This window comes from Ascidia mentula, chromosome 4 (assembly GCF_947561715.1).
Source record: "Ascidia mentula chromosome 4, kaAscMent1.1, whole genome shotgun sequence".
Classification (NCBI taxonomy): Eukaryota; Metazoa; Chordata; class Ascidiacea; order Phlebobranchia; family Ascidiidae; genus Ascidia; species Ascidia mentula.
Window position 1 is genome coordinate 1554286 of NC_138569.1, and position 14716 is coordinate 1569001.

A 14716-nucleotide genomic window follows, 5' to 3' on the forward strand; every position below is an offset into this window, starting at 1 on the left:
TAAACACACCAAATTGGAAGTGTATCTTGTAAGGTTACCTCAAATAGAGGAAAACTCAAGGAGGAGATTTTTGGGCAAAACATGATTTAGCTGCAATAACCTCCTGGATTATACACATATTAGTAGGTAATGAAAAAAACTTATTTATTTGCAATCGCAAGGCCCAAACATAACCTTGCTTTTAAACAATGTAAAGCCAAAAACAACAAACAGCACTGCAATTATCAAGGACACATGGGTAAAAGTTGCAGGAACACAGGAACTTCAAGAACACAAACATTAAGCTGTGCATTATTTTAGCTAAGCATGAATATTTAAATACAGTTTAAAGTTCAAGTGTCTAAACAAGACATTCCAGACAAACCTAAAATATGTAACAAATTTACTGTTTACATCTGTATGTTTTTCACAGGTCAGTTGTACAACACTTTACACAACTACAAACATGTTTATGTAATTGCATGACCAACAAGCTAAGAAGTACAACAATATAATTGGTTTGAAAATAGTGTGTGCGATGCTGTGAAGTTTAAATTTAACTAGAATAACTCCAGACAAGGTTTTAAAGAATTTGAACCAAATAATAACCATAGTGAGATAAACCAACCACAAAATACTGAATGAGGTTAATATACAAAATAAGAAAGCAGACTTTTTAACTGTGTAATTGTAGTGCTGCTATGTATGGTACTCAAAAAACATGCTTGTCACGCTTTAGGAAAAACACACTAGGTTCTAAGTTTACAGCTAACGGACAGTTTTTTTTGAAATCGTAAAGCAACAAAGTCTGTGACAAATCAGCTTGTATACAAAAACATATGTTATGACAATATCCAGCAGTATCATCATGTTGTGATTGTTTAACCAGTGAAAACTCCAAGATATTCTGAAAAGGAAAGTTCTCCATTTTATGCTTAAGTTGTAACATCAACATTTGGTGAACGATTTTCAGCTGGATTTAAATTTATTTGTTCAGGAGGTGGGGTAGATGGTGGTTTCGATGCTGCAAAAAAATTATTAATTACACTATAAGCAGCACTACTTAAAGCTTGTTAACAAAGCAAAATTTTTTTATGATTTTGTGAAACATTTTTTACTTGTGCAAAAAAAGCCATTATAATATTGTCGAGCTGCAGACAGGGTGTACACGCACTGTTTCGACCTGTGAGATCTCATCAGTGCAGCTGTTGCAGTGGAGATCTGCTTGGTAATTGCATTGGTGTTTTGCCTTTAGTGCTATCGGTTACCAAGCAGATCCGTTTGGCCATAGTGCGCTTCACAGTGGTTCGTCTATGTTGTTTGGTACTCAGTGTAGGTACCACAAAGCGGAATCTAGTGTGCTTGCTAGTGTAAAAGCTAGCACAGTGCCACTACAACAGCTGCACTAATGAGACCTCACAGGTCAGAACAGTGCGTGTACACACCCTGTCTGCAGCTTGCCAATATTTTTTACTTGCATAAATGTTGTCATGTAGTTAAATAAGTTTTAAAAACACAACCGCACAAAAAAACAAAACCAAACAATAATTTATTTTGCCTAATCACAAAAACTTATCTGCTTGGAACAAAACCAAAACACAAAGCCACAAATCAAACGGAACAACATATTGAACATAAAATGATCAATTTAGAAACCAAGTCTCGACTGACCTTGTGTTCATGAACCTAGCAAACAATTACAAATTATCACAGACTTTTAAATGTGAGTACTTAAGGTATTCAGTCTGGTACCTAGGTAACCTTTGCCATCATTGCAACATTTTCTGTTTCTGTTGGTTTTGGTGACACTTTTTTGAGGCCTGTTATAATTTAATATGTGCTAAATTTCCCAAATTGGAAAACAAATGAAATTTTGAAGAAAAGCGATAGTAACTGGTCAATTGAAATTGTACTCTAGATTTGGTTAATATGTCTGCTCAGGCAAAAGGTTCATGTTTTAGATAAGATTGGCTATTTTAGCATGCAGAAATATTTACCTTTAAATTTATTTCTTTAAATTAAATATTACTTCCAAGTTTTTAGAAATAAATTAGGACTTGGTAAAAACTTTTAATATATAGCAAGATAAATGTGTTTTCCTATAACCTGCATGCTGATGACACACAAAATTATGTTAAGTTTGGTTAGTAAGCAATTTATTGTGTAATTTAAATCCAATTATGAAAACACCACATCACACACTGTGGTAGTGCTCTACATGCAGGGTATAAATTGTTAATTCAATATAGATCATCACAAACAAAATAGTAAAGAAACTAGAAATACAACATTGCATTCAAAAAAAAAATAAACTTTTGATATAAAGTTCAGGAAAGATTGTTCAAGAAATACTTTTAAAATCCCTAACAAACAGAAATCATCATTAATGGCTTTGTAAGAAGCAAAAGGCAAATATTACACTTTTTTGGTTACAAATATATCATAGTAATTCACCTCCAAATCCAAACCACTGAGTTTTCACTCCAAAATAAATGAGGACTCCGAGGCCAATTAAGACAAGGCCAAGCACAATCATCCCAATTATTAGTCCTGTTTGAGTTCCGACTGAAAAAAATATTAGGAGTTAAACAAGGCTTCCCATTTGTTCATAAATATTGTAGGTTCATGTTCATTTAAATTTATTAAGATCGACAAAGCTGTCCTAGTTTAAACTTACCAAAACGCAAAAAAAAACATTTTAATATCAGTTTTAAATTTACAGACAATTAATCATGTAATACATATGCCACCAAATGTCAGGTTTGTTGCAAATCAAATCAGTAAAATGTTAACATATTAAAACTAAAACACTTTTTCACACCAGCAAAGAGGTTATCATGCAGGTAAATCAAGCATAAGTAGATCATCTAACAGACAACAAGATAAATTCTTTCTTTTATAAACCTTGCTTTCATTTTAAAATAGTTATGAAGACTAGCAACAAAATTCTGAGGAAAGCATAAACCTCACAGTTGGTAATAACAACATTAATTACCACAACTTTGAGTGGTATAGGTTAAACCCAGAACAGAATCCGTACTAAATGTGCTCACAGTATTTTCATATATATCGACACATAACAACCCAACGAAGTAGAATTTTTGCATACATTGTAATTATATTCTGCAGTATATACACAGGGCAAAACCAGTCAGCACAAACACAAGTTTTTCATTGCATGGTAGGTACTGAGCAGGAAATGAAGCAAACAAAGCAGAAATATACAAATAAATTGTTTTGCATCTGATGATATATATTATTTCTACAATAACTCAACATGAACTGTTCTACATAAAAGTCACTGAAAAGTGCAAAAAAAATTGTCACATTTCCTTTGGAGTGTATATTTGATCAGTTTACTGGCATCATGTTCAATTATAACTTGCCAAGGATAGAAGTTGATTACTGATTTATCTATGTTTTTGACAGTAATACGAAAGTGTAGTTGCAACAGTAGTAAACTGACAAAAAACGAAATTTATAACATACATTTCAATCACAGAATAACCAACCAAGCTGCACAAACATTTCTTCAGTATTTACATCACATAAAAATTGTTTCTGTACAAAATACTGCATAAAACCAATATTTCAGGTTTACTGCATACTGTGACATTTTTGTATAGATTCTATTGGTTTTTGGTTTTGATTTGTAACAGCAGCTACATTCAGAAAACTCGTACTAAGGATTTTTATAAGAAGAAATTTTTAGAAATTTTAAACATTTTAATCAAAGGCATGCAAACATAAAAGTGTTTTTGCATGAAAATTTACATGTGATTACAAACAACAACAAATAAAAGCATGACTAGTGGTGTGCCATTCCAGAAGGTGAAAAAAACTGAAAAATACAGGGAGAAATTTAGTAATTAATCTGTTAGGTTTTGCGAAGTCTAGTTTAAAAGAGAGTGCATTCTTCCATTTATTTTACCTCCCATAGTCCCTGATCCTTGAATAGTTGTATTGTCTAATATAACCCAAATGAAGATTACAACTCTTAAAACTAGTGATAAATAGGAACACAACTCACAGTTTTACTTACAATTCTGAGAATAAAAAGTCCATACTGTTGTTAACATCTTCTGCACAACTATTTCTATTCAATCTTTAATGTTTGTTTTGCGTTTTATGCCGTTTATTGCATATTTTTGAATTTTTGTTGCTTACTGCAGATTTTTCAACCTCTAGTGGTGTGTGGCCGATAGCAAAATGACGTCACCACCCGCACAAGCCTTATCTGTAACGTCGGTCAGGTCAGCTCCTTATAATAATAGAGCTACACCAATCGCGTCATTCAAACTGATGATGGCAGAAGTTCTTGCCCAAACGTTTTTTAAAACATGACAATGTTAATAACAGTATGGGCCAGTCTTTTTATTCTCAAAATAGTGATAAATATATTTCTACAAAGGAGTTCATTTTGAACATGTGTACAATCTCAAAAAACAAAGTTGAGTTAAAGCTGTTTTGATTCAGATTCTTTACAATTAAATCACAGACTGGGTTTGTATGCTACCAATATACATGCATTACATGTATTTACCTGTTGCTCCACCATTAGTTGTTGTTGCTGCTGTTATTGCTATTGGAGCGGTTGTAACTAAAATAAAATAATAAAACTCAATAATCTTGCAATACCATCATTTAACACTTGTGTAAGCTAATTATGCAGATTGACATCCACACCATGCAATATTAATGCTATGCAACACGCAATATGACTAAGTTTACCAACAGGAAAACTCCTGGACATATTGAAAACCAAGTTTTGAACAACTTAATTTATTACAATCACTGATGTTTCTTTTAGTTTCAAAACAAAAACAATAAAAACTGACTCAGTAAATGATAAAAACCTTTCAAAATTGTTCTTATCTAAACTTAAAAAACATGACCTTTACATGAAAAGTTTGATCTGACGGATTACCAAAAACTTTACAACTCTACATTATAAAATTTCCTGAATATCATCCATGGGAATAAGACAATTTTGATGTTGTAATGGTCAAATACAATGAAAGACTAAAAACATCTGCAAACATGGTTTGAGCTTATGAGCCTTAACCTAAAAGTTTCAGATAAAAGTTTTAGAGACATGTTTAGTTGTGACTTATAACCAATTGCCGATTTAAAATCACCACAAAAAGAAGTGTGCCTTTCACCTTATATATTACTGCATATCATACAAACATCAATATTAAATTGATAGAAACAAATTTTCACGAAACGACTCGCAGATAAAATTTCATTTAGGTCTCATTGCTACGATAGAATAAGCAAGACTGCATTACAAAACAATAAATGTGCTAAAGCTGTACAACACATTAACTATCACCTTCCTCTGCCATCCTAAGTACAGGTTGTCTTGTACTACTGCCACTACTACTATTGTCTGTAGTACTCCTGGCTGCCATACCACTGGTAGCTGCAACATAAATTCATCTCAAAATGCAATAAAACATGGAATATAAATAATATCACAAAAATTATACAGCTCATCTAATGATTTGTTCTGGTAACAAAACTATTGTTTACTGCTATGTTTACTTGTTTAACAATTTTATGTGAAGCAACAGAGTGCATATACAGAATGCATACAGACAACTTTATAACCATATAAATACATTTGTTAAATTCCTTTTCAACAACCAACAATGCTTAGAAAACAGAAATATATTACAAGTAATTAATAATATGAAGACTTTGCTGTCAGCCATCATAACATTTCTCTGATACTAGTGTATATACCAACAGGACACTGCATTATGCCAGTATTGAAACTGCAAATAATACCAAACATCACCTTTCTCGGTTAAACTGAACACAGCTTGCTCTGAACTAATACTGATATCTGTAGTATTTCTTTTTGTCATGGCTGAACTAGCTGCAAAAACATAATGCAGTAAATTTGGACAGGACTTAAATGTCTCTAGATGCACAAACATTATTCCACACATAAAGAATTTATCATTGATTAGAAGTCCAACAGTACCCAATGCACTAGAAGAAGATTGTGTCGCAGAACTGCCTGAGGTGCTCATGGTCATTGTGGTTACTGGAAAACAATTCATTGCAATGTTTAAACAAAAAATTCAAGTTCTGGCTGACATGCCTCATGCAAATGGTGTTTTTTGAAGACAAAGGGATAGAAGACAAAGAACATGTGTACAGAGCAAGAAGTTTTGCATTTTGACCCATACATGCTTCACATCAGCAGTTTCTAATATTGCGCAACAAATTTAGTCAAATATATACTTGAATATCCTTTTTCCAAACAACAAATAGTAAATTAGACCATGTTTATACCAAAAAACATAAATATCCTCTTAGAAAAAGTTTGTGACTTCATTTTTGGGCAAAACTCAAGTTAACAGCGTCAAATAGTTGAATGAATTTATCAAATATATGTTTACATATTGGGGATTTAACAATTAATTATGTCATAGCAGATAAGGAGCATGTCAACAACTGTCAGTAAAGATGGCAATTTCTCGCATTTCAAGAATCCAAGAAATTAAAATGGGAAAGTGACAGCTAAGAAAATAAATGTTATTTGGAAAGGAATTTTTTAAGCATGATATGCATAATACCTGGTTGTGTTACTTCACCATTATTAGTTACCATAGGTGATGCATCAATGGCATTGGTACTAAATATATTTGGATCAACAATGCTATGTACAGTCATTGTATTATTGTCTATGGAAGTACTACTTTCAGACGAAACCAATGTGTTTACAACAGACATGGTGGTTGTATCAACTTTAGATTCAACAACACTGGAAGTTGTAGCAACTGTAAAAAGGAACAATTTTCTAAACAAACAAACCAAGACTTAGATAACTTTGTTGCCTCCATAATAAAAAAAACTAACAATATCTTATCTTACATTCAATGTCACTTTTTTTGCTCTTTATTCAAACTTTAAAAACAAGCAGACTCTGCAAGTTCCTTCGAAATATATTACCATAAATGTATGTTCATATCTACATTCATGTAAAAATTGGGGGGTAAAAACAGACAATATATTAAGTTTACCAACAGGAAGCACTCCTGGTCACATTAAAAACCGAATAACTATGTGTACCATTAACATCAATAACCCATGTTTATTTTAGATAAAAAACAAAAACAATGAAAACTGCCAAGGTAATTAAAAAAAATTATGGAAGGTGCCATATCAGTCTTGCCTCTTTGAACTGAATTATCCTGGTTTGGTAGAAGACTGACTTATATTTTCCAAAATGCACAAGCTTTCGCGTACCTCTTGCTGCATAATGTGTAAATGAATGCATTAGAAGAAACAAGTGCAGAATGGGGGAGCTTGTGTATTTTAGAAAATAAATGTTAGACTTCTTAAGGTGTGCCAAACCAGGATAATTAAATAATTAAAGGCTTTAAAAATAGTTTTTATCTAAACTTAAAAAAGTGGACCTTTGCACAAAAAGTTTGAGTCTGGCAGATTACTTACAAATCCACATTATAAAACTTCAAGAGCACAAATGTCACCCATAGACTTTTGACGTTGGGTTTGTTCGACAAAAACAACTACATAACCAAAATATAACCTGTATTGCCTACATTACTCATATCCATTATAGAAGTGGTAACTGGAAAACAAGTTTGCAGTTGAAAAACATCAATTACAACATGTTTCCTACAGGTGCTAAGCAACAATTGTTAATGAAGTAGTCTAATGCTGGCAATTATATCCAAGAAGTAAATACAGACAAGAAAAAGTTTTAAAACAGAGAGAAATGGAATGTTATGCAAAAAAAAACTGACAGAGGATGCAAAGACTTTTGTACAGATTTTAGCACACCTTTTAAATTTTTGTTGAAAATTCATTGATATTTGCTGTGAAGAGCACCAAAGACCACTTTAAAACAACACAAAGAGTGTAACTAATCTGTTGCATATGTATTTGACACCACATTCATGCAAAGAAACAAATAGCAAAGGACACATGAGACAAATATTTGTGCCTGTAACAACAAAACCCCCCAAAAAATACTACCCATATTTTAGTATAATATGTTCTATTTTGTAGCACAGTTTAGTAGCTTCGACATGTCTAACTGCTATAAAATTGTTAAAATAGAAACTATGAACTTGTAAATCATGCTTGTGAGAAAAGCAGACTGAACAATTGCAAAAAAATTCTTTATTCATGCAAATTATATCACAACCAACACAAAGCACATTAAGCAACAGAAGGATAAATAATGGTGACACAACAATTCTGTATCTTATTGTCAGCTTAAGCTTAAAAAAGAAATTTTATTTGGCTTCAAGAAATGCAGTGAATCTATTGAAAAATTACAAGGTGTTGATTTCATTGGTCTCAAAAAGATTTGTCGCAGAAAAAGTTTTTTCAATACAAATTGCTTGGAAATATTTTTTTTACCTTGGCAATCTGGAACATCACTTATTATCCGATTATGTGCACAGTTTGCATTTCTACCATTATTGACATCATTACAACAAACTACAAAACCAACAGTTCCTTCAATAATGGTTGAGTTTGTGCTGTTTGTGCAATATGTTGCACTGGAACCCAAAGGGTCTACTTCACAAACAGCTAAACAAAAATTTGAAAAATAACCCTGTAAAACATTTATATAAATACTCAATTGCAATTATACCTGAGCATTCTGTAACATTCCATAGCCCTGGACTAACACATAGTGCAGATGGGCTTCCAGTGTAGCCAGTATTACAAACAAGATTTACATTTTTATTAACCAGCAAAACACCAGTGGAATTACTACTATATGACATGTCAGTTGGTATGGCTGATTTATCACATGAGCCTGAAGCAAAATCATAAAGTCTATTAGGCACAGATACTTGTGCAAGATTAATGGTTAGATAAATTAATCAAGATCAGTGGACTCAACCTTATTAAATTCACGGACCCCTTTTGCAAACTTCTAAAAACTATACCTAAAGCTTTTGTGACAAACACAGTTGTTTTACTTCCCTAAATAAAAAAAATTATGTAACACATGACATAAAAAATTTTTAAAAACGAATTTATTCAACAATTGCTAAAAAATAATCAAACCAGAAAAAGAACAAAACTTGCAAAAATTGGGACACAGCTAGTGTTTTTTATGTACCACTTCCTAAATAAGAAGGGTGCAAAAATGTGTTCCCATCATTAAAAAATGACATATATTTGGAATGTTATGGAAAGCATATTTACGTATATGTTGGTCTATATTTAACACTGTTAAACCACGCTTTTCTATCCTTTTTGTACAGAAACTTTTAATTGAGATTTGCTTCTGTGATAACTTAATTCGTTAAGACATCATGATGCATGAAATACAAACTGCTTGCTGCAAAAAGTTAGTGTAGCCCGTTTCACAATTTCAATTAATGCAAACAATTACCTGGTTTTGAGACAATAACCAAGCTGAATGGCGTTGGTTACACATGACAAATGTTGGTCAGTCGGTGGCTATGGATTACCGCATAACCAACTTATGACAGCAGAACATATTTATTAAAATAACTGATTAGGTTGTGCACACATCCTTGATACTATTTGGGGTCCGTGACAGGTTGGAGAAACCACTGATTTTAATTCATACCCATGCAGTCGTTGGTAATGTTCCATATGTCAACTCCCACACACACTGCTGCTGCTTTTCCAGAGTAATTTCCAGCACATGTCAAGTTTACAATCTCCCCAAAAGCAGTTGAGCCATTTTGGGGCACAGTATAAGAGTCATTTTGTTGTACACTAGTATCAGCGCACTTAACTAAAATATAACAATGTGATATGAAACAATCAATACTTGTATCTTGCAAAGCAGATCAAACATATTGCTATTGTTGGTTAATATGCAAAACAGAAGTCTATCATTGCCATTGAACAACTAGTTGACAGTGTACTATTTTTATGCAATTTTGTAACACACTATACTTAATACTTCACCATAATTTACTTGTAAGCAACACATCTTTTCTGATTAAATGCCTTTAGACTAAATATGCTGCTCAAAAAATATCTAACACACAAACCAAACACACTCTGGATCGAATTATACTGCAGCTGTGTGAGTGAGCCAGTGAAACAAAACTGAGCTATAATACCAATTAAACTTTGCTTCTATACCAAACATGACTTTTGTCCGGGCACAAATATCCTTATATTTTACACCATATTTCCTAAGCAAACAGCTATTTTTATGCATGAAACCTTTGCTTGCACTTTTTTACATACCAAGAACAAATTTTGCCATAAAACATACAAATCAACCACATTACGGATTTAAATAAACTAAAAAAAGTTTGGCAGCTTGGTTGTAATAGAAAAGTTCACATGGGTTTCCTACATAGTTGGGTTGGACCATGCAACCACAACTAAACTGGTGGCGTGGGTAGAAAAAATATAAGGGAGGTGTTCGGCTTCGGTACCTAATTAATGAAGCTGTTAGATGCATTTTCATCAGACATTTACCATGCAGGTTCAGCTTTAAAAACAGGTAGCGAAAAAAAAAAACAACTGTGGAAAAAACAAACCAACTGTGGAGACGAAAACTTTACGGTAGTGTACGTTCCTGCGTAGCGGGAAATTGACCGCACTTTCACACCCCTTAAAAAAACAATGTGCAAAAATGCTGAGGGGGTGTTCTGACACCAAAACACCCCCCTGGATCCACCACTGGTAATGGCATTGCCAAACTTTGCAATTTGAAAGAGCAAAAAGAAACCCAGAAACATGTTAATTTTTGAAAGGTATAGAGAATCCAACCTAGCTTTGTGTTTCTTTTTATAGTTGTACAAAATGAACACATTATTATCTGTAAAAAAAGATAGCTCTACTACTTCGAAACAAGGAATGCATTTACTTAATTTGCAATCAGGAGGTGGGTTCCAGGTTGCATTAGCTTGACATGTGGAAGGTTGGTTTCGTACTTCATACCCTGTATTGCATGAAAATGTGTGTGAGCTCATGTAACCTTGCTTGGCTGGCACATCCATAATGATATTAGGAGTTGAGACATTTCCACAATCTGAAAAAAATTTAGGCAAATATTGGCTAAAGATAGAATGGAAAACCTACCACAGAACATACTGATATTTGCGACAAGCATCACTAAATTATTAAAAAAACTGTTTGTAACATGTTTTAGTAAATATTAACAACTAGATTCTCTGTAAATTATGAAAAATATTTTGTAACAACCTGTTTGCTGTCCTGGCACTGCTAAATTATTCATCCAAACACCTTTGTAAGGTGAAATGTAAACTAATACATTAATCACATGATCCAATTTATTGCATTTTATCTCTATTTTTTGTGAAGAAAAAACAGTAAATAGCATAATCCAGATAATTGCTTGTTATTTCAAAGATTTATTCCAAATGTTCAGTAGGTATAAGGTTCACACAGCGTTATGTTGCTCTTAAAATACACCAAAAGCATAGTCAGTTTTGCAACATTTGTAGCTATGATTAACCAATACAGACTGAAACTTTTTTATAAATTACTGTTAAACAAAAATTTTACACAAACAGGAATTGAATAAACTTGAAATATTTATTCAAAAAATAAAATCTTTTAAATTGTTTTAACTTTAAACTTCGAATATTTTTTAGGGGAACAAAAATTACATGAATCGATTCGTCATTTACATCTTTTTTATGAATTAGCATTTTTTGGTTGAAAACTGAATGCATATGAGCCATATCAAATAGTTAGTGATTTGGTAATATTTCCTTTTCTTCTATGAATACACTTACACTTGGCTGTCAATGTAAAACTTGGGTTGCCGATTGATGGGTTCAAAGTGATGTCAATTGTGATATCATTTGTTATGGCAGGTGGTGAATATGTTGAAATTATGTTTGGTCCTGATATTGAGCAAGTTATATTATTCATTGTCAAAGTTGTATTTTCAACACATCCGCTATTATAGTAAGTAGAAACCGCAACCGTGTTTCTTCTCCATGTACAAACAAAAACTGAGGCAGCAGGAACACTGCCCGTGAACAAAGGGCTAAAGTTGAATGATACATTACCACCATCCTCTAAGCCACCTGATGCAGTGATGGTTTGTGCATCTGAAAAAAAATTTAGTCACCCTCAATACAGCACACACAGTTTTCAGTTCCCTCATGCACAACAATTGTTCAATACTCGAATTAAACCCTTCCTTCCAAAGACAATTAACTAAGTGTCATTTATTAGATTCAAAGAAAACCAGGAGTAGAAAACCAAGTCTGATTTTACATGAAATGAACATGTAATTATGTGATCCTTGCAGATGCACAATAATATCACAAAGGTCAGGGCATGCTGTGACATCACAAAAAAAAATTTGGTCATTGTAACATCACACACTAAGGTTACAAGCACTGGCATACCTCTGATTTTGGGCAAAAAGTACACCAACCATAAAATTGGTCTGCATGTTAACAATTAAACTTATTTCAGAGATAGGGTTTAAATTAATAGTAACTAAGCCCCTAACCCCTAAACAGTTTAGTTATGCTCAGTTTGTATTAAACCATGCTGCATAAGTGTAAAAACTAGAGGGTTTTTATTTCGTTGATGTTATGCCATATGGCATCAAATGCTCTTACATGAGAGCCGCTTATAGGTCAGGGAAGGTGTGCAGGAAAACACTCCATCTATCACATCATATGACTATTAAAACATTTGCCATGAACTACCTTTGTGACCTTTCAGAATAAAACAATAACAAAACATATCACATACCTTAGATTTAACGTTAAATGCGGCAACGAGAGCTTTGCTTCAATCGCATAACGTTTTTCATATTCCCACTTGTCTTATTCTTCGCTTAGCTTATTCTTCGCTAGCGTGGCGTATATTTCGATATAGGCTATATACGATTATTGAAAGTAAAAAAAATAGTGACATGGACAGGATTATTAAAACATCAATTTATTTATTAAACCTAAAGCCAATTTTCAATATGTCAGGCAGAAGCCAAGCGATTAACCCAACGTACCATATGCGCATCAGCATGTATGTGACGTAATTACAAATCCGACACAAAGAATAATAAAGTTTGATGCAGGTGCATTTTTTTACAGTTTGCAGCTCAGTGATATCACATTGACGTATTTTTTGGTGTGATGTCATAACTTAACCCCACCTTTATGGTTTCGCAACTGGGGGTTGTTGTTATTTCTGGAACATAGTTGCGTCTCGGTGCATAGTAATATTTAAACACTTTTTTAACAACTTACTTGATTTATAGAATAAACATGCAAAAACAAGTCCAAACACAAACCATCTTTTTATTTCCATTTTTCTTGGACTCAGAAGAACCTGCGCACTATCAGCAGCGCATGTAAGATATTAAGACTACTGTCATTCTGGCAGAATCCAAAATTATTGTTTCGCAAAATGCGTTCCGCATCAATGAGCACCATTGCACAAGAAGGTTTAACGTATACAAAGGAGTTTATTGTTGGTATATATCATACCAGTAAGCATTATTTTGCAAAATATTTCACTTCTTCATCATTTCGTACTAATACATCGGTAGAAGTCCCAAGTTTATATTCAAAATAACCTGAAATACGGATCTTTTTGAGCCTTTTTGCATTGCCAGTGACGTCACTTTCAATCAAGTGTCAAACCACTTTCCGCATTATAGGATTTTATTTAAATCTCATTATCTGTCAAGGATAGAGTGAAAAATAGCGTGAAAGTAATAAAAATCGGTAGAGATCCCACGTATTCCATCAGAATGACCTGAAACACGGGTGTTTTTGCGCCTTTTTGCATTGCCGGTGACGTCACATTCAATCCAGTGCCAAACCACTTTCCGCTTCATAGGATTTTTTTTTAAATTTCAGTATCTGTCAAGGATAGAGTGCAGAATAGCGTGAAAGTAATAAAAATCGGTAGAGATCCCACGTATTCCATCAGAATGACCTGAAACACGGGTGTTTTTGCGCTTTCTTGCATTGCCGGTGACGTCACTTTCAATCAAGTGCCAAACCACTTTCCGCTTCATAGGATTTTATTTAAATCTCATTATCTGTCAAGGATAGAGTGCAGAATAGCGTGAAAGTAATAAAAATCGGTAGAGATCCCACGTATTCAATCAGAATGACCTGAAACACGGGTGTTTTTGCGCATTCTTGCATTGCCGGTGACGTCACTTTCAACCAAGTGCCAAACCACTTTCCGCTTCATAGGATTTTTTTAATCTCTGTATTTGTCCAGAATTTATGTCGTCGCAAAATCTAATGGAGTGACACACTCGATTTTTCACACAATCTCATATATTTTCCCTTCTAATCACAATGTGTCACGAACTTGCAAAGAACGTTTTATTGTGCAATATGCGTCCAATTGTTTTTCCTTCTTTTTGTAGTGAATATAAATGACCGTAAAGGTATACCAAAATAAATATTTTGATTTAACATTTTCAAATGAAATGATATTTTCTCTTAAAAAATGGTAAATTTATACATGATGTTGATGTATCACAGGTGAAAGTGATCTTTGCTTGTTACACAAACATATAAGAAACACAATTTTTATGGTGGCCACTAAATCTAAGAAACAAATTGAGTAAACAGGCACAATTAAAGAAGAAACATTGCACGTTTATTCGGACAGTTTTAAATTATCAGAAGCTTTGATATCTGCCACATCTTTGACAATTGAGTTCATAAACATTTCTGCATCATCTGTAGTAAGTACCTTCTGGTAACAGGATCAAAGATTGCTGAAATTT

At 33.2% G+C, this 14716-nt stretch overlaps 1 protein-coding gene across 16 annotated transcripts; it reads right to left on the reverse strand.

Annotated features, from left to right (window-relative positions):
- Nucleotides 1-127: 127 nt before the first annotated feature.
- Nucleotides 128-13354, reverse strand: LOC145899498 (uncharacterized). 16 transcript variants are annotated; one of them, XM_082988306.1, is made up of 14 exons: nt 13212-13354; nt 11736-12056; nt 10841-11005; nt 9578-9748; nt 8624-8791; nt 8386-8559; nt 6570-6773; nt 5972-6034; nt 4523-4579; nt 3911-3946; nt 2434-2544; nt 1732-1799; nt 1651-1665; nt 128-886 (listed from the first exon to the last, which is right to left on the reverse strand). In XM_082988306.1, exons 1-12 carry the CDS (start codon nt 13270-13272, stop codon nt 1732-1734), a joined length of 1599 nt encoding a protein of 532 aa, XP_082844432.1. In that variant the 5' UTR covers nt 13273-13354; the 3' UTR covers nt 128-886; nt 1651-1665. The 16 variants fall into 16 exon arrangements, with proteins under 16 accessions (XP_082844432.1, XP_082844431.1, XP_082844435.1 ...); XM_082988305.1 differs by having other exon boundaries at nt 128-1003; XM_082988309.1 differs by lacking the exon at nt 3911-3946 and having other exon boundaries at nt 128-1003.
- Nucleotides 13355-14716: the final 1362 nt, after the last annotated feature.

Bases quoted from the DNA above. Each gene is read 5' to 3' on its own strand.
- LOC145899498 (XM_082988304.1), bottom strand. From the start codon at position 13,272: ATGGAAATAAAAAGATGGTTTGTGTTTGGACTTGTTTTTGCATGTTTA. The intron at 8,792-9,577 runs GTATGAATTAAA...ATTTTGCTTCAG, and splicing joins CATTACCAACGACTGCATGG to GCTCATGTGATAAATCAGCC. The intron at 3,947-4,522 runs GTAAATACATGT...GGGTTATATTAG, and splicing joins AACTAATGGTGGAGCAACAG to ACAATACAACTATTCAAGGA.